The sequence below is a fragment of the Acipenser ruthenus genome, chromosome 8 (assembly GCF_902713425.1).
Source record: "Acipenser ruthenus chromosome 8, fAciRut3.2 maternal haplotype, whole genome shotgun sequence".
Lineage (NCBI taxonomy): Eukaryota > Metazoa > Chordata > Actinopteri > Acipenseriformes > Acipenseridae > Acipenser > Acipenser ruthenus.
In genome coordinates, this window is record NC_081196.1 from 35684829 (window position 1) to 35705597 (window position 20769).

At 36.7% G+C, this 20769-nt stretch overlaps 1 protein-coding gene across 13 annotated transcripts in view; it reads right to left on the minus strand.

Moving 5' to 3' along the window:
- The window catches only part of LOC117407249 (dystrophin-like), an 809654-nt gene that overhangs the window by 62981 nt on the left and 725904 nt on the right, over window positions 1-20769 (minus strand). For 7 of the 13 annotated variants that reach the window (XM_059028873.1, XM_059028880.1, XM_059028876.1 and 4 more), the window contains 2 exons: window positions 17495-17555; window positions 10090-10143 (listed from right to left, as the gene is read on the minus strand). In XM_059028873.1, the coding sequence (XP_058884856.1) occupies window positions 10090-10143; window positions 17495-17555 (115 nt within the window). Of the gene's footprint in view, window positions 1-3488; window positions 3699-10089; window positions 10144-17494; window positions 17556-20769 lie in introns of those variants that run through there. The other 6 variants (XM_059028879.1, XM_059028881.1, XM_059028875.1 and 3 more) reach the window with 2 other exon arrangements.

Sequence of the window (20769 nt, forward strand, 5' to 3'; positions counted from 1 at the left end):
AAAGCCAAGAGAGAGATAGAAATGAGCATTGCTAAGGGGGCTAAAACCAATTCCGAAATGTTTTTCCAATATTATAACAGCAAGAGAACATTCAAGGAGGAGGTAAAATGTTTAAGAGATACAAATGGCAAAATCATAGATGAAAAAATAGCAAATATATGAAATTATTACTTTTCACAAGTTTTTACAAAAAGGAGGATACGGGCAACGTGACCCACATGTCAACCTGTTCCTATCCAGTTTTAAATAACTTTAGCATAACAGAGGCAGAAGTGTTAAAGGGACTAGGAGCTCTTAAAATAAACAAATCCACTGGGCCGGTGTACCAGGTAACCAGTGGTGTACCACAGGGATCAGTATTAGGTCCTCTGCTATTCCTAATGTACATTAACGACTTAGATTGTGGTATAGTAAGCAAACTTGTTAAATTTTTGCAGACGACACAAAAATAGGAAGCAGCAGCAAAGGTCATTCAAAATTATCTAGACAGCATTCAGAACTGGGCAGACACATGGCAAATGACATTTAATAGAGAAAAGTGTAAGGTACTGCACGCAGACAATACAAATGTGCATTATAAATATCATATGGGAGATACTGAAATTGAAGAAGGAATCTATGAAAAAGACCTAGGAGTTTATGTTGACTCAGAAATGTCTTTATCTAGACAATGTGGGGAAGCTATAAAAAAGGCCAACAAGATGCTCGGATATATAGTGAAAAGTGATTTAAATCAAGGGAAGTAATGTTAAAACTTTACAATGCATTAGTAAGACCTCATCTAGAATATTGTGTTCAGTTCTGGTCACCTTGCTGCAAAAAGGATATTGCTGCTCTAGAAAGAGTGCAAAGAAGAGCTACCAGAATTATTCTGGGTTTGAAAGGCACACCATATGCAGACAGGCTTAAAGAATTGAATCTATTCAGTCTTGAACAAAGCAGACTATGCGGCGATCTAATTCAAGCATTCAAAAATCTAAAAGCTACTGACAATGTCGACTCAAGGGACTTTTTCGACCTGAAAAAAGAATCAAGGACCAGGGGTCACAAATGGAGATTAGACAAAGGAGCATTCAGAACAGAAAATGGGAAGCACTTTCTTACACAGAGAATTGTGAGGGTCTGGAACCAACTCCCCAGTAATAATGTTGAAAATGACACCCTGGGATCCTTCAAGAAGCTGCTTGATAAGATTCTGGGAACAATACGCTACTAATAATGGCCTCTCGTTTGTAAACTTTCTTCTATGGGTTTTACAAAAGCCATTTTTCTACTGATTTGTATCTGGAATTTGGCCCACCGATCAGAAATACAAATAAAATACAGACATAATTTAATAATAAAACTTTTAGTGCAACACAAGGCTGTCTAACAGATTGCAGTACTGATACAGGTTCACTAACTTGGTCACTGTAAAGTAGTTGGTACTTACAGTGAATAGAATCAAGTGAGCTGTTTTCTTTGACCCTGGGAAACTGGGTAATTATTTACACTGATTTCCACAGCAACTGACATGTTTCTGAAACATTCTTCACATCATAAGTCAGACCTTCTACCTCAAATCTAATGTATTGTGTAAGTTATAAAATATTAATTGTGCTTGTGTGATGGGGTCAATGGGACGGGGGATTTCTACAGGTATTCAATTTGTAAAATGTTTGTTCTCTATGTAAAAAACTAAGTTGTGTTGTGTCGCTAATGTACCAGCTTTACTAAATTCTTCGCTACCCTGTTATCACACACATGGAATGCAAATCGAAATAAAACAATTCTACTTAAAAAATATTTTTTATACAGTCTAGTTCGTACATCCAATTCCAGGATTTTAGGGTTTGTGATATTATGATGTTCTGCTACTACCCTTCATTAATTAAAATGGAATTAGAAAAATCACCTATGATCAGTCACATTTGTTCTATACAGAAACAGGAGAATGCATCCTCTAAATTAATAAATGAACAAATAAATAAACAAATAAATAAATAAATAAATATACATCTCTATATAGTCAATGAATACTAATCCTGGTACTAATCAAAGCACACGCAATTATTAGTAAGCAGCTTGCAAACATCACAATATGCCACACAATGTACACTACCTCCAAATAAGTGTTGAAACTCTCAAAAATGTTTTCCACCAAGAAAAGCAACTCTGGTTCGATATGACTGACTGGTCTGATATGTACATGCAGAACACACACCTATGTTATCGATTTTGGGCAATAGACCTACTAATATATAATGTATATATTAATCTTTTTTTAGGGGTGTGAAACATAAGGAAATGAAGGACCTCCCATGACTCTGTTTAGACTAGGCCAGCAATCTCTGCAAGGCCTTTATTTATTATTATTAGTTTATTTGAAGGCTGGTAAAGAAACCTGGGCTAGCAGGTCCACCACAATCCCCATTGCTCTGTGTTTGCTTTTTGTAGCTGTTCCCCTCCATCCTTGTTAAAGCAATTACACTTCAGAACACACAGATCAAACACAGAATATTGAAACAATTCTCACCAATATGAGATCACACACCTCGGACAAGTATGTTAATCTCCTGCAGAATGAGTACAGGAAACATGTCCACTCACTGTGCACAGTCACTCACCTTTACTTACTTCGTTCGTAGCTTATTTTCGTACCGTACCGTATTTTCAATGCAGTATTTCCTTTAATAAAACAAACTGATTCATTTGCGGAATATAGTGATTTTGTAACAATAATATATATATATATATATATATATATATATATATATATATATATATATATATATTTCAAAAGAAAAACAAGAAACTCTCTAATATCGGACATCATTTTTGAATGCTAGTCAGATCTACGATTTAGCAATGCAACATCCTAGCGCATCTGTAAAATAAAATGCCCATAAAGTTTACAGGTACACCTGCTCCATCACAATTCAGAAAAAGCTCACTGATGCGATAAAAAAATTTGAAATAATAGACCAAGCAACAGGTGGAAAAGTATTGTAAATCAAAAAAGGTACACCAGCATGTGTATTCACTAATCAGGAACAGCGTTTCACGTTAGTCCCAAACCATTGCAACATGGTGAAGTCTAGCACACAATGTAAAATAATAATAAACTAAAATACTGCACGCATTTTGCAAAGCTTTCTTTTCTGAAAAAAATGCAAAGGACTAACCTAAGTAAATTCTCCTTAATTCAATAAAATCAACACCTTTCTTTTATTCGGGCTGCGTTTCTTACAGCACATACTGCCTGTAACAACAATGTAGCACCATCTCCAACCCGGTCTTAAAACGCGATGGTGCCGGGATATTTATAAAGCAACTGGAGTTGTAATTGTTTAAAAAGCAATGGACACCTGCTGCGGTTTCCTACTGAACATCTGCTGCCGCTGCTTGCGCTCCCGATCCTTGCCTGTGATTTTATTTTCGTCCGTTTTGCATGTAGACCACAAGAAGTTACAATTCCCTCACTTATCTGGATGATTTTACAAACTTACCTCCTAAGTTGCTCCCTCATTGTTGCAGGGTCAGTAAATCCTACAGTAAAACTACCGGTTTCAAAGAATGAATCCAAACTGAACCACAGCCCCACCACCACCATACAACTGGTAAACCGCACTGAGGTGGCACTTGCAGTAGCTCGATTCGAGCACTCAGCGGTGAGGGAGGCGGCTGGCCAGACTGGGAGGAGCCAGAAGCGCCTCTCGTCCCGTCCCTTCCCCCCAACCTATTGAACTGAACAATATAACTCGAGTTTAAACAAAAAGGAGAAAACAATTGAGATTCAGGGAAAAAAAACAAACAAAGAAAGAGTGGAAGAGACTCAAAGAGGATTTAAGGTGGACCGAAAAAAAAGCTGTTTTTAAATGCGATTGTTTAGTATTGCAGCACACCTGGACAATTGTTTTGGCGAGCCTGTTCTTTTTACTAGAATACTTGTAGTACAGTACAGGCCATCATTTAAAACCACATTACATTTTATCACGTTTTATTTATTTATTTATTTATTTATTTATTTTTTATGAAACTTGAGTTTAATTAATAGGATGAAATAGAATTGCATTAAGAAAAACAAAAACAAACAAAAAAAACAGTGGAGTAATTTTTACACACACTTGAGAAGAATATTTTATGAACGATAACATTATTATTATTATTATTATTATTATTATTAACACTGCTTAATTCAAATGTAATTAATGGATGGGAAAATAAATATTGTAGTAATCTCGGTTAACGCAGGCAGGCGCATCACACAGGGCGGGCGAGGCAATCCACACACAGGCAGAGGGTGGGCGCGAACCCGGGACCTCATCTACTAAAGCATAGCGCCGATACCGCTGTACAAAAGAGTCAGCTCCTTTGCAAGGAGCATATATTGGGCTTATGTCTCTGTGTGTGATTATGTCACCTACCAGCCCTGCTGCTGCCTTCCCCCGTGCACGCTACACTCTCCCCTGCCAGCCTCAAGTTCGCCCCGGACTTGCTCACCAGGCTACAGTCCGACAATTGCGTGCCGGGGTACCTGCATCCCACTCTGACACCAATGTAGCAATCTCAGTTAACACAGGCAGGCGCATCACACAGGGCGAGGCAATTCACACACAGGCGGAGGGCGGGCATGAACCCAGGACCTCTTGCACTAAAGCATAGCGCCGATACCGCTGTACAAAGGAGACGGCTCTTTTACACAGCGGTATCGGTGCCCGTCCTCTGCCTGTGTGTGGATTGCCTCGCCCCGTGTGATGCGCCTGCCCGCGATAACCGAGATAGCTACAGTATAAAGTGATCACAAAAACACCTTAACATTTTTTTTGTGGGAACTGTCAAGTTAAGTTTGACTTTTCAACCAGGAAAGCACCCTGGAGACAAAAAACACAGCAATCGATGAGAATAGAAAAAAAAAAACACGCACATACATAATTGAAGCTTTGAGCAGTTGACAAGTTGTGTGATTATTGGTAATGACATTGGTCTCTAGTTTCTCGAAAGCCGCTGACAGATATATCATAATTTTACTGCAGACAAATAAACCATCCAATGGACACTGCATGGAAACATATTACTACAAGACAAATGCTTGGTGTCTACAAAATAATTCCAGAAACAGGACAAAAGAGTAAAGTAGCCTCATATGTCATTTCAATTGCTTATTTGCATTTTCCAGCTATTTTCTGGTGTTTGCAATCATTCTTACTGGTTCTGATGGTCCTATATCGAACATATCATTTTTCTCTACATTTTACCTGGCTTTGAGCTGCTTTGAACATGTCTGTAGTACCAATCCTTTCAAATCATGTGACATTTTTCAACTCTGCCAGCCCCATCTGCTCTACACAGTCAGAGAAAGTAGGTGACATTGTTACATGATTTGAATGGAATTTGGAAGGCTGTTCAATCCTGGCACTTAGGATTCTCCAGACAAAGCTCCATGCCAGATAACGGCAGCTATAAAGAAAATGGATAACAACTTAGTATTGGAGCAAAAGACCCCAGAACCAATCAGAATGATTGAAAACTGCGTGAAATGGTACGGAAAAAAAGAGAAAGAATTTAATTACATTTTTACTTGACATTTAATATTTTTAACTGGTATTAAGTATTACTATAGATCATGGTTCTTCAATTGCTCATCCAATCAAGTGTCAAGCAAGAGAAGGCCACCCAATGACACCAAGGTTGTAAAAAAACAACAACAAAAAAAACAATAATCTATAATTAACGAGAATTACACTCACAAGTTGATTGTTTCTCATGTTGTATCAGGGGGATTTTCATTTAAAGGAGTACATACTTTTAAAATATGGCAATTGTTTTATGCATTTGTGCAACTTGAGGTCTGATTGTACAGTAATACAGCCTCACTTAGGCTCTGCATTAGTCCAGAAATATCTGCTTTTATTTGCAAGACTATATTGAATCTAGGTTGCAAAAAATGTTATAGATAACCTTACAGGTGTCAGGCCCATTTCAACAAGCAAAGGAGGTATGACTGCTGAACTGTAAATGGTCCTTTTTAATTTTTTTTAGCAGTTGAGGAGTGTAAATACTGCAAACCTTGATCTGATCCTTCAATGGAGAGACACAAAAATAAATAAATAACATATTCATTATTTTTCTCCTAGCCACCCCCTAATTTATTACAGCATAAACTGGCTGTACAATAAGAGTGTTCAGTACTTATTTAGTGTTTTCTACTTCTGTGTGCTGTGTTTCTACACAAAAACAAACTGGCCAGATCATTAACTCCAGCAGTTTCTTTTATCTATGCTGCAATCTCAAGAGTACAGCAAGGCACTCTTGAGTGACGCGTCTGCTGTACTCACTCAGCGCTGAGGGGACTGGACGTTGCCAACAGATCAGTACACACAATGTCAGGAATGCTTAGTAACAAGCAGGCATTTATGAGCTTAAATGATACCAGTACTCTTGGAATTTTACATTGATCTGAGTGGGAAATCCTCATGCAGTTGTATAACAAAAATGCTAATGACGGCAGAGTAAAAATACATAGCTCAGGCCAAACAAGCTTTTACTTAAAAATAAGGCAGAACTTGTTCACAATGTTTTTTTTTCATATGCTTCTGTGTACTTTAAAGTAATGTTGCGTATAAGCTACTGGCAAAATGTCATCACATTTGCTTAAAAAATGCAAACATTTTATGAAAACATGTGGGCGATGTTTTATCAGAACACAAATCAACAATCCACAAAATTTCATGAACACGTAACTTTTGTCATGAAAAAATGGCTTGACCTTCCACTTTCTGTATAAAAACCTAATGCATAACACACTGTGTATACAGTAAATGGTGTTGTCAGCAACCAGCAAATTTAGATTGCTGCATTTCAAACAGCATGTTAGTCTCTTGTGTGTAATTATCCTGGTTTCGTGCAAAAATTATAAATAAATGTGCAAGAGGAATTAAAAAATATATATGAAGTTTGTCTGACTAAATATTAAACACAGCATGCAGACGTAGAAAACACCCTTATTGGTGTACAGCCATTTTATGCTATATAAATAAATAAACATGCAAATCAATAAAAACAATACAATTATTAATCCTAATGCCTGGTTTATTGAGTTTCAGAAACCCAGAGGCATTAAAAACACTTCCCTCCCACTGTGAATTTGACACAGTTATCTGAACCACAACACATGCATACTGTCTTTCTGATGAATTGAACTGATTCGTGAAAAGGGCTTTACTGAAACAAAAAATCTGTAGACACTGTGCTGGAAAACTATCTCGCAATGAATTCAATTCGCTGTCTCACCCCCCCCCCCAATACTATTATGTTAGCATGAATAAGCCATCTGCAAACATGTTGAGTTTGCACCAGGGTGTTTTTCTACTGCTTTCACAATTTTTTTATCGCACCATTTTCTAAGAAGGTTACGCCCAAACAAGATTCATCAAGATTATTGGTTCAATTTAATTTTGTAACAAGAATGTCTGTATATATCATGCCTAAAATACACAGTAAAGAGATTTGCCTAACCGCATCTAAAATGACTGTTCTGCAGCTCTTTACATTCTCACAGCGAGATGTCACCCTAATTCATCAAAAGCACGTTTTATAATGCTATTCTGTATGAATACATTTTCCTCTCATAAAAATGCATTCTAAGCCTACACCTTTACATATGTAATACAGTGAGAATTCACAGTAATTCATCAAAAACAAGTGTATTAGGACACTATTCTCTATGAACATATTTCATATAACCAACATCTTTATATATATAGATGCTAATATTAGATAATTGCACAACTGAATAGTACAGTGGCTATATTTCTAATGTTGTTATGCATCTGTTTCAGCGTCTGTGGTTTGTATTGGAAAACACGAGGAACCAAAGAACCAAAATTCAAAAAAGCAAAATCACACAATTGACAAACAAAAAAAAAACTGTTGGTAGGCAAAACAATAAGAGCAGACAAATGTCTGAGGAAAAGTAAACGATAAGAGCTGTAAAATATTTCAATTTTCTAAAGCAGCAGTTTTTGGCATAATAAACGTCTTGATTAATGAAAGTCCAATTACAGTTTACTACAAACCCTCTCAAAACAACACTTGTTATGTCCTTAATTGTTTGTTGGACCGTAAAACTGTCAATTTGTTGTGCAATTTATATTTATCTTCTCTGTTTCATTGAGTTAATTAAGATCTTTAGCTACTGAAAAAAAAATAAACTTAATGCACACGTGTGCTAGGGCTTAAAACTTCCTGTCTTCCTTCCATTAAAAAAAAGAAACAAATCTAGCTTAGGAAAAAAAAAATATATATTCTAGTAAATTAATACATTGATCGTGATTGTTTTAAGAATAAGAAACCAATTTAAGTAAGCAGCCATGTATTGAATAGAACACAGTTAACAAACAGTATTGCTAAAAGAAACTAAGGGGTCAATTTGATCAACCTATACACCACCAGGATGAGACACAGATAGGGTTCTTTTTTAAGCATTTTACAGCACTACAGAGTAATCCTGGATTGCATCAACCGCATTTAATTAATTGCTAGATATTGTTCCAGCACAGTGTCTACTGATTTTGTGTTTCAGTAAACCCAACATCATGTGCATCCTAGATTGATAACTATTTCTGGTTATCCCAGGATTACCCCCCAAAAAAGCCTTGATGATGCAATCTAGGGGGATTCTGTAGTGCTGTAAAATTCTCTAAAACAATCCAGCAGTGGTTTATCCTACCAGGATATAAAAGGGTATTGATTTAATGAACTCCTTTAGAAATATTTTGAACATGGCATACCTTAAAAACATGCTTTATTGTAGTTTATGTAATAATAATAATAATAATAATAATAATAATAATAATAACAACATAAACACCCATGCACCAAGACACCCACACACATCAGCACTTTATTAGCACTACTGGATTTATTGAGAAGTCTACAGTCCTCTGCAGTATTTTTCTCACCAGAGTTCTTGATGAATCATTTATGCAGGGGAAAAAAAATCCTTTTTTTAAATATGCAGTTTTATCAATTGCTCTCCATGGCGAGTTTTTGTGGTTTAAAAAGCATTAGCAAGCTGTGCTGTGCTCATTACACTCTATGGGTCCTTGTTTTATTAAAACAGTTTCCCATTATGTGGATGCAAAATGTTGTCATTACATTTTTTAAGCTGCAGCATCCCATAATTCTGTTCAGTTTTCCTCAGTAATATATGGTATGCAGTGTCTTCCTAGTGTAGCCTTCTGGCAACATCAGTGTTTTTTCAGAAAGCAGACTAGTCCAGTTAATTTAATTTCTCCAAAGAGTAAACTGTAAGGACATTTGAGAATCACATTTTGATTTTTAAATGATGATTTCAACATGGGTTATCTTCTCAAATATACAATGATACACGTCACCTTGAATGTACAGTATTTCCATTTTTCTTCATTCAAGTATTTCCGCATGGGAACAGAAATGTCCAGTGCTCAGCTTCTGTAAAGTGTTTACTGTTAAACACAGTTGCATTGCTCCGTCACTTTGATTCACCACCATATGCAATAAATGAAGCTTTCAGGGCTGTTCCTCCTTACAGTAGATGGGTGTTTAAATGTAAGAGGCATGAAGTTAATGAAGCATACACTTTACATATAAGGATAAAGTGCTGTTGTTTTGTGTACTGTACAGATATCTATAATTGTTTTCTATGTTATACAGTAACAAGTACTATAGTACTAATAAAGTAACACAGTATCAGTTTTAAGAAAATCTGCTTGGTGAGATATTTTGTACTTGTAGATAAGAAGTGATGTTTTCTTGGTGCTGGTTCTTAATCTTCCATTCTTTCACACTGATTGACCTAATATTTTTGTGTTCTTGTGTTTTGTATTTGTGCATGTATGAGTGAGGTGGTAATCCTCTGGGTAAATATTTTGTTAGGGTCATTCAAGGACAAGAGTCTATAAATTGCAGTTTGGTTTGCAATGAATAAAATAATAATAGGAGCCTATGAGACAGCACATTCTGTCTGGCTATATAGTCATTAGTCTGTCATAAAACTCATTAAATTCCATTAAAATCATCCTTATAACATTGCACTCAAATAGGGATGCTATCAACAATTTCCCCTACCTTTCTTTTTCTTCTGTCCTTGTGTGTGTCAGAGGCCTTTTTCCTTTTTCTTTTCTGCACACAAAAATTGAAGATTTTTTTTTTTAACACTTCCAAAATGTTTCGACATGTACTTTAAACTCCAGACATGCAGTCCATTTCCTGTCATGTGCTTTTTGCGGTTAGCATGGCAACACTGTTTGCGGGCAGGATTTGTTTTGTTAAACAGGGACGTTAAAATCAAAATCACAAAGCAAGGCCAGCACAGATATAGTTAGTATATGCACGCACACATGCTTACTGGAACATGCCCCTTTCAAACGTCACAAAGTTGATCAGACACCCAACAGTTTATTTTGAGTTGACTTTGCAATTACCTATTTATGTTAATCCACAGTCAATAGATATGCATTAGGGGTGCTTGTGTGTATTCACGATTACCACTGGAATGTTGTGCTCATATTCCACATCTATGTTGTGTATGTTTATTAAGACAGCTCAAACAAATATTAAGGACATATATGCTATGTGTTTATTATGTTTTGCAATAATACTGATATATTGTAATTTTCATAAGGTAACAGCTCCTTATTTAACATATGATGACTGTTTATTATTATTATTATTATTATTATTATTATTATTAGTATTATTTATTTATTTATTTCTTAGCAGATGCCCTTGTTTAATAACTGAACTTCAATTAATGTGTTAAAAAAAAAAAATTATACAGGAAGAAAAGTCCATAAACATGATGCAGCTCTGTTTAAATGTCCATAGGGGCATGTTTAGTCTCCATGCCTATTCAAAGGCTGGTCACTGAGAGATGAACAATGAAATATGGCATTTCAGTGTGGACTGTCCACATCAACTTGGCTGAGAACTTGTTTCAACCCAGTCCTGGTATGAGATGGAGATCTCACCACTACTGATCCTGGTTTAGAACTGAACCCAAGGATGAAATGTTCCTAATCTTATTTCAACCAATTGAGTCCCTTGCATAACGTAATAATGGCAGGAGAAATTACATTCTCAGTAATTGGATTTACATGGATGAAAATATCTAATTGTATTGCAGCTGCGTTCTGTGGCCTGACCTGGCAGATTGTCAATAGCTGTGATGGTTTGTCAGTTCATTTTCTTGTAAATGAAACACCAAGATGTCATCTGAATCAGCAAAGTTTTAGATCAAGAAGAAAAGTTATGCAAATACAACTTTCCCTCCTGTCATATTAATTTAGTCTGTAGTTGATGATGAGGTCTTCAAAGATAACAGTACTGCTGCATCAGAGGCTAGCAAAGGCAACCCTAAATGCTTCTGCTTACTGTGTTTAAGTTGTCTATAACGATCATATTCCCATTATAGTTTATAATGAAACGCAATACTCCTTTCTGACATTTTTTAGATACAAACTGCAATTCTGCGTAGAAAGGGTTGCTTTTCGCTTCTTTTCCTATCCTTTCTGAGATCAAAATTACCAATGGAATTTCCTCAACTAGGAATGAAACTCCTCAGCATTCTCAGAAAAAAATAATCTTTTTTTGATGACTGTCTGAAGTTATGCAAATCACATCTGATTAACTTGACTAATCCCCTGCACAAAGTCACTTATTAGGTGTACATTATAACCTTAATTGCTTTTATGTGCTGCAGAGCATTTAACGTCTCAAAATATGGATCTTGTCTCAGCCATGATTATAAATAAAACACATCAAGGGTTCCGGTGCGGATCGTGAATTCATCCATTTTTTTCTTACTCTAAATGATGCATCCAGTCTGATGAAAACAGATTGCAATTTATTCCCTAGCATAGCTAGTGGGACCCTTGTGGTTTGTAAGCATCAAGCATACATATGCGCCAGGGGTTTCTAAGGAGTCTTAAGTGGTGCAGCAGTGAAACCATGGTGACTGCAAAAACAGCAGAGATCTAATGTAGCTCTAGCAGTCAGACCAGATGTGTTCACATCTTTTCTGACTAGTATTGGGTGACAAAACACTTGTCTGGAATTCAAAGTTTTTATTCCTTATGATATAAAATGAACATTTAACCTAGACCTACCACCTGGGCCCATTTCATCACTGCTCCTTTCACCCTAAACCTCTGTTGTAAATCATAATATGACTGGATGATGCAACAACAGCAATATTTTAAACAAAATCATATAAAGATTTGACCTGAAATGTCATGAATATTTTTTGGTGTCTCTGCACACAGGTATTGTGGTTAACAAACTCAATATTCTGTATTAGTTCAATATTTTCTGCAGCTACAAAAAACGTTTACAAAAATGTTACAAAACATGCAATTTCTTTTTATTTTTTTTATTTTAAAGTTCTAAGTTTCTTTTAGACCTCTCATATGAATCATTATATACAGTTATTATATTTAAAATACAAGAGATAATCCCCTAAGTGTCTATCTTGCTGTTTGTTTTAAATCTTCTGCTTCAGCTGTACTTCCTCTGGCTCACATGGTGCCTCCATTTACAAAACACACCCCTGTGCAATAACAACATGCAGGTAGAAAGGAAGGCTATCAATTCATTGTAACTCTTTACTGTATATCCAAGGCCATCTTAATTAAAAAAAGCACCATAAAAGCTATAAAAGGACCAACATGATTGCATAGTTTACAGAAAACTGAATGATTACTGTAGCATGAATGGCATGTAAATAAGTAGACATTTCCGATATACAGAAAATTACAAAGACACAAACCAAAAAAAACATAAAACCTTTTTGTCTTAGCTTCAGATTGCAGACTGGACTGAAATCAGCAGATGGAACTTTTGCCACAGTTTGATAATGGAACGAGATTAATGGTGCAAACGGAAACACAACATTAAACATGTTTCTTGAACCAAACTCCTTTCCCATTCCAGATGCACCAGCCAATGGTAGAATAGTGATTTATCACAGACTCTTAAAAATAACTCTTCAATAGATTCTCAGTTGCCACTGCAGGGTTCTACTACCATAATTACAATTTTAACAAATGATTATTTAATGATTCTTAAACAAGAGTCATTAAATAACCATTTACCATTAATTAAAAGTATTCTTTGTGACATTTATTTTATGACGAGAGAAAAAAAGGCTTAACATCACTAACTGGAATACATTAAACAGGTAACTTGCTTCGGAATCTATATATATTTTTTTGTTATTTCATAATGAATGAAAACAATGGGGCATGAAACTCAGATGACTAAATGCATTAGTTGCATTTTAAATCATGATACCATGCAGTACATACAGTTAAAGAAATCTCTGTTTGCAAGCCGTATTTGTAGACTGTCTTTGCACTTCCTGGGTCATTTTACTTGTAGAGTTAATTCCGTCAGCATCTTCTTTCCTATAACTGACCAGCTGCTTCCTGTAATTACAGACTTGCTTTGACCCCAAAGACACTGCTGGGGTGAAATGATCAAGGAAGTAAAGCAGTAACAGACGTCCTGGTAGGCAATGCCAGCAAACCTTCCTTTAACCTGGTATATTACTGGATTTCATGTTTTATAATTGAAATACACTTTGCTATAACTGTTTTTCTTTAAAAAAAAATACACATTTGAGACACATAGTGAATAGAAATGGATGGCAGGTAAGATATCTGGAATTATTTTGTTAGCTACAATCACTTTAATGATGTGGTCAGGTATTGGCTGAAGGGCCCTGAATTGAATCAAAACTTGAATGATAACATGCCACTATAATGGTGCTAACATTTCCTAATGCAAGGTCCAAGCCTTAAGGAGCAAGCAGGAGGAGAAAAGGAACAAGTGACACAAATTCTTAGGAAGTCATCAGCAGGGATATTGATATACTTGGGGATATGTGATTGGTGATTCCCTGATTGATCTATAGGGGTAGTTCCCTTTCCTGATTCAAATACGCATTGCCTGCAGAAAGTGATAAAAAGGCAGGTGACGAGTGAAAGACTAATGAACAAGCCTGCCATTGTACTGAACTATTCTTAACTGTAAAGATTCAGAAAGAGTCGATTTACTTTTTGCCTTACAATATAAATAATGCTTTATGATATGGTCAGGCCCACGGAGAGGGCGGGGAGGCCAGTGATATTTCCCCGGGGCATTCTGCCACCAAGGGGGCCCTGGAGAAGACAAAAAAAAAGAATGTAAAAAAAGATTCTGGTCAATCAATACTGAACATTTCTACATTACAAAAAAACAACAAAAAAAAACAAGTAACTGCGCCCGTCCTGTCCTGTACTGGACCAACTGCGTTTGCGCCCACCACCACACCTTTTTGTTTTTCAGGGTAAGGTCGCGCTGCACTCCACTATAGTACTGTACCCTGAACCAATGTGATTCTGTGATACTCTAATGTATTTGAAATATATAGTGAGAATCAATGGATGTTTGTTTATGACTTGTCGCCTCAATCTTGCTCGGCGGCCCTGGATATGGTGATGCTTTACAGGTAAACTTTGTGACAAATAATAATCATAAAGACATTGCAGGTTTTCAGTAAGCTGTAACATTAATTTGATCCTACACACAACTATCTTTGGACTTATTTACATGAACAACAATAAAATAAACAGCTCCATCAATCCACTCTATGTGTTTGTCTACAGTATTGTCACACTGACGCCAAGCTTAGCTGCAAACGTGTAAATAAAGGAATTCTAGTATAGCTAGATATTTCTTGTTTATTTTTCTCCTTACAGTAAATGAATTCAAATCTCATACTATTTGACTCCACCAACCTTGCTGTGAAAACTGTTAGATAACCTTTTTTTTTTTAATAACCATGTATATAATATGAACTTTTCTATAACAAATCCAAAATAGGGGGAAGTGGTTCTACTAGTCCTGCACCCATTCCTTGTTACTTGTGTCAAAATGATCAGGTGCTAGCCATCGGGCCAATACTTAACCCCTCCATAGTTACCTGTATCTTTTCCTTGTATCAATATAGTACAGTCGCCGCCAACTACTCGGGATACTGATAATCGAGATTTCTGCTTAAATGGGACAGAACACTAGGAGACAGTTCTTCTCAATGCTATTTATGTTGTTCAATTGGGACTTCATATCATTTCATTGGAATACAATATTTTCAAATGATGAACACATACCTGTCAAGGTCCCAGGACACATGACCAGAAGATTTTTGTAAGGGTCAGTGTTAAGCGAGCGAAGCAGCAAGAGGGAAGGTGTTAACCTCCTCCTACAGGGAGGGGTCTGTTAATGTTTTAAAATATAGATGCTTAGAAACTAAACTAGAATACAGCATAAGAGTCCTTTTAGTGTAGCCTTAGAGATGATGGTGTTGAATCATGGTTGTGTTTTGTAGTGCATCTTATATGCCCAAGTGGCAGACTTGCAATCTTTCAAGACTCTGTCATGGAATCATAACAGCAGCTGTCACTGTTCACTGTTCGTTCATACTCACATCCTGGTGTCAATCACACTCACAACATATGTTGCGCTAGTCAAGCAGGTAGAGAATAGACTGGCCACCAGATGGTGTGTGAGGGAGCCAATCTAAGGAGAAATAACTACCTGGCCATTTTGAAAACACCTCTTCAAAATGAAGTGCTGATACCCGTGAGTAGGGGAAGAATAAGTGAGCCCGTTCCCTACACTCCAGATAAAATATGAGGGACATTTCACTGGATTCTGACTTGAAATAAGGTGTTTCCATTTCCATTATAATGTCAAATGAAAGAAGGGGGACATTTCCTCCCATATCATTGACCTGATGATGGACAGACAGTCACAGTAATGGACAGTTGCTCCTTTTCTAACCTGTACAGCCTCTGGTCCTGTAGCACATTTACATTGTTTATACAGTATATGGGGGAAGGTTGTCTAACTGGAGGATGGAGTAAAGTATGACCTCTGGAGGAAGAGATACAGTGTCAGGGCTGATTGTAGTTCTCTGTGGAATACATGCTCCAAAGGTTAGGAGTCTAACCCACCAAAATCAAACAACACTGTGAGCACCTGATATCTTTCATATTAAAATAATATTTTAAACTATATTAATACATGTGAAAATGTACAAATGTGAATACAATGCTACAGCTGTACAGCATCCAACCTATTTGCTCTAATAAGAGGACAAGTCTTTAGGCAATTTAGATACACATAACATCTATTTTTATCATTCCACTTTAGTTAAAACTGCATTTACAGGATATGTACATGATACTGATCTGTAGAAAAAGCCTTAGCAGATTATATCTGTCTCAGATACAACTGTAACTTTCTGCTATGCAAGACTTGTTTGTTGTTAATGTATCTCTGTATGTGTTATTGTGATTTATATATTTTGTTTTTATACATTACTTACAATCAAGATTCCTGGTAACCACTGCAAGCTATCAGCGTTTTTCTAATCCAATTCATGTTTTTGAAAATGGGCATGATAAATATTAATCACTGTTCCTAATAAGGCAAACTGCATAATTAACCATACCAAGGTTTCAGAGGCTGGCAGCATGCAAGATCTTGTTTGTAAAACGGCAAACATTGAGAACGAGTCTTGTGCCTGACAAACTTCAGTGGTGAGAAGCCTGGTTTATACAATGCAACCCTTTACTGTATATGGGCAAGGACAAGCATAACCCACCAAGCAAAAGTAGCAAGAAATTGCTATTTAAATAAATGCAGTCTCTGTATATCGCAGGGATCTTTGCAGACACATCAGTGATTCCGCACCATCCACTGCAGACAGCCTGTGCATTTAAAGAATATATTTCAGAAGGCAAGCCTATGTAGGTTCAGTCAACAATATCACAGAACCCTCCAAGTTTCTTCTGTACTGTTGTGAAAGGGAAACTTATATAGACTGTGTACTCTCCTCATCAAGACAACAGGAACATCACTAATACAGCTTGAAAAAAGGGCCTGGCTAATGCTAGAAGTGTCCCCAGAGGACCCTCGAATTTAACCGGTTCATAAAAGTGACCCTTATATTATTTTTCACGTATAGGCCTTTAAATTCACATCCAATTAAACTAAAAAGGACAACACTTATAGATACTGCATAGTCTTGTTTTTAAAACCACATTTCCTAAATGCACTTAGCATGTATTACTCATTCAGAAAGCATACACAAATGCAGCAATTAGTTTTGAACAACCATGGTTAGGGTAAAAACAAAAGGCAACCAGCAAGTCCATAAACAGTAAAGATTCTTTGTTTTCATTAGCAGACACTGTCATACACATACGTATCAACACCCCTAGTAATGGTTTTAGCCAGGGTGTACGTTCTTTTAAGAATTTCAAGCAAATGGTTAAAAAACTACTACAAAACCATTCAGCTTGTGATTTCAGCTTCAGCTGCATGAGCACCAATTTCCTGAGCAAGGTAATGATTATCGAAAAGACTAGGCTTGCCTCACATAAATACTGTTTTTTAATAATCGCAGGAAGGCCCATGGTATACTCACTTGATGTAGTAGGGCACTTTGTTTGGTGATATTGCCCGTTCCCAGGGACCCTGGACAGAAGCTGTAAACAAGAAAACCGCAGACATGGAGGTCAAGTTCAAAGCAAACAGGAAAGACAACATTAATCTTTGGAATTACAATTTTGGTACTTTTACACTCAGCCTGCCTGATATGGGTCTGTTTGCTCAGCTGCCCGTGAAGGCAGGAAGGATTAACCTGCTGCTCTGAAGAATCTGTCCTAATCTGAGAGAAATTAAACTTGCTGAAGCGTAAAGATAAATGCAAACCTCTTCGACTACTTGCACTTCAACCACCAGATAAAGAGCTGAACAAGCAGCGGATCTGCCATTCTGGCTTTTTCCCTTATCAAGTCAAGTTTCCCAAATGTTTTTTTTTTTTTTTCTTCAGACTCCTCTCTTATACTGTCGGAAAAGTGAGAATGCGTGGCTTTTACAGATCCTGACATACTTGGCCCCATTTTGATGATGTAAACAGAAGCTTATCTTAATACCATTTAGATTTATAAACTAGGTCTCGTAGTGTTTCAAGGTTATAAAAAAATGAAATCTCTTAGTGCATGCAAATGTACAGTACTTCATCCATTACATATTACAGGGACCACTGTCTTTGGTTTTATTAACGCTGGGTAGTAAGTAGCCTTTGGCTTATTTTAAAAGGAGTCACCAGGTTTAAATGGATGACTATCACCAGGGCAATGCTAGACCGTCTGCATTGAAAGAGAGATCCTTATCACCCACACAATAGTGGGTGGGATATTGGCTTCATTAACTGTAAAAAGAACATCGCTTATGAAAGATCCAATAAATGCCAAGCTGAGGATTGGTAAATGGAATATATTCCTGTTTGTCCCAAGGCAGGACTAAACTTGCGGACCTCAGGCTCAGAGGTCAGCATGCAGGTCAATTTTATCCTGTGATAACACTGGAATCAATGTTCCACAGACCTCATGAGCAATTTAATTGGCTCTTGACAGTCCATATAATATCTTTTCATATTTTTACCATGGTACTGATTTCACATAATAGTGTGTGATGTGGCACCAGCTATTATTTATACAAGGGAAACATTATTTAATTGATTAAGTGATGTAACAAGACTGTTTCCTTCTGTCCCCCCAAAACCCAATGAAAATGAGATTAAGCATTTTATGGGTCGTTATAGCAGTGAGTTTGCATTATCAACAGATATTACGATAATAAGTATACTACTTACTGAGCCAGTAACATCACAAGATCTTACTGGTAATGTAACACCCCAATCTAGTTCATATTACTAAAAGCACCTTTACATTTTCATTTTTTAAACCCAAGCAGACCAAAAAATATATAAAAAGCTTCAATAAAAATATTGTGTGAGGTAATACAGGTTGCTCGCACACATTTTAAACACAACATAATTTGTTATACAACATTCATGATCTTTCAGTCAAATGTATGATTACTGTTATTTGCATAGAATCTTAAATTAAGATGAAAAGCCTTTTAACTGTTGGCCAATTAATCCCCAGTAAAACCTGCTTTATGAATACATCCCACAAATGATTGTCTAGAGTGATTATAGCTACCAGAATTGTTCTATAAATCTTAACTATTGTTTTTTTTCTATATTCTCATTTATGGAGCTTTGAAAGAAGCACTTGTTTTTGTAAATATGCATTTTAATTTAAAATGTATATCTGGAACCATATCCAGTAAAACAACGATGTCTTTGCATGTCTTCCTTTCAGGTAGTCCTGCACTTCACCTGGAGAGTACAGGCTAGATTCTCAAGGTTATTTACTTCAAATCATCATGAGCAACTCAAGATGACTCACACGACTGCTTTATATCTGGTTTGGTAATTTTTTTGGGTGTGTTAATGCTTTGCGAAAATATCATGCTAATGATATCTTAGAGAAACTAGCTTTGAGAATCTAGCCCTGAATGTCTTTTTTAAACGATAGTGATCGTCGAAGGCTCTACCGTGTTATAGTGGACCGCAACTAGAGTTATGCATCCTGAGCTGATAATCCTCATTATTTTCTTTAAACAAACATTTTAAAATCATTATAAGCTTGAGCTTATAATGATTTGTCGGGTACCCTTCTGCTGAGCAAACTTTAAGGAAAATAGTCCTGAAAAGGTTCATAAAGGATCACATACATAGTTAGAGAAAAACAAATAACTTTATTAAACAAATAACTTTTTTTACTTATCAACCCTACTTCTAGTTTATCTGGACAGTGCCAGATATCTGAATGGAGCAATATTACTGAATTGTCCGTGTCTCGGTTTGTTGTTTTTGAAAGATGCTGTCTCAACTCCAGTTGAGCTCACAAGCTGTGATTGGCTGACTCGGCAGTTGCTAGTACAGGATTGGTTGCTGCCGTCAGTGCAAAGTATTGATTGGCTGGTTTTGGTGCTTAATAAAATTTGGACCAATTGTGTCTTTGGTTAGTATTTGCTGTCCAATAGACGTGAACTGAGCTTTCATTAAGGCAAGTCAAAATGAAAAAAAACGCACTTGCGTGGTTTGATTTTAGATTTGATTCAAAGGTGACGTTCCAGCAGGCATCTACTGTCTATTAATGCCTGCTAGAGCTGGAAGCTGATTGGCTGATGATACTAAATAGCTTTCTAATTGCTATTATTAATCAACCAGCTACATCCCTTAACATCTGTAATCAAGTTCTGACCTGAAAGACACTGCTGAGCTGAAATTCTAGAAAGTGAAACACGATTCCTGAAAGTAATGTATGCAAACTGAGAACTTCCCTTAACATAGTATGATACTGTGACAGAAATACAGTGATTCTTGGTGGTAAATCTTCCTCCCAACCTGAGAGCGCTAAGTAGCGAGAACAGAGTACCTTGGACGGGTTGGCCCGACAGTTCTTTCCCAGGGTTCAAGGGAAGTCGGCCAGCTAGAAAGGGGGCGTAACTCCGGTGCATTAACTCATCGACCCGGAAGGTAAACATTGTGGTAGTCGCGGATTGGAGGGGCGGCTGCACTTGTTTACCAAGGGGTCATGTGACGGCATAAAAGGGGACGGAGAGACGCAATCTGTTCCTTCGTTTATGGTTAAGGAAATGACCCGGAAGGACCACTGTTGTGATATCGTACGTGAGTGTTTGTTTGTTTTGTCTCGTTTCTAATTGTTGATTATTGTTATTAGTAGACTACTAACACGTTCCGGAGCTGTCACCAGAGGCCAGCGCGTACCTGGACATCACTACACCTGTGTCACAATAATTACTGTATTTGCACCACGAGCA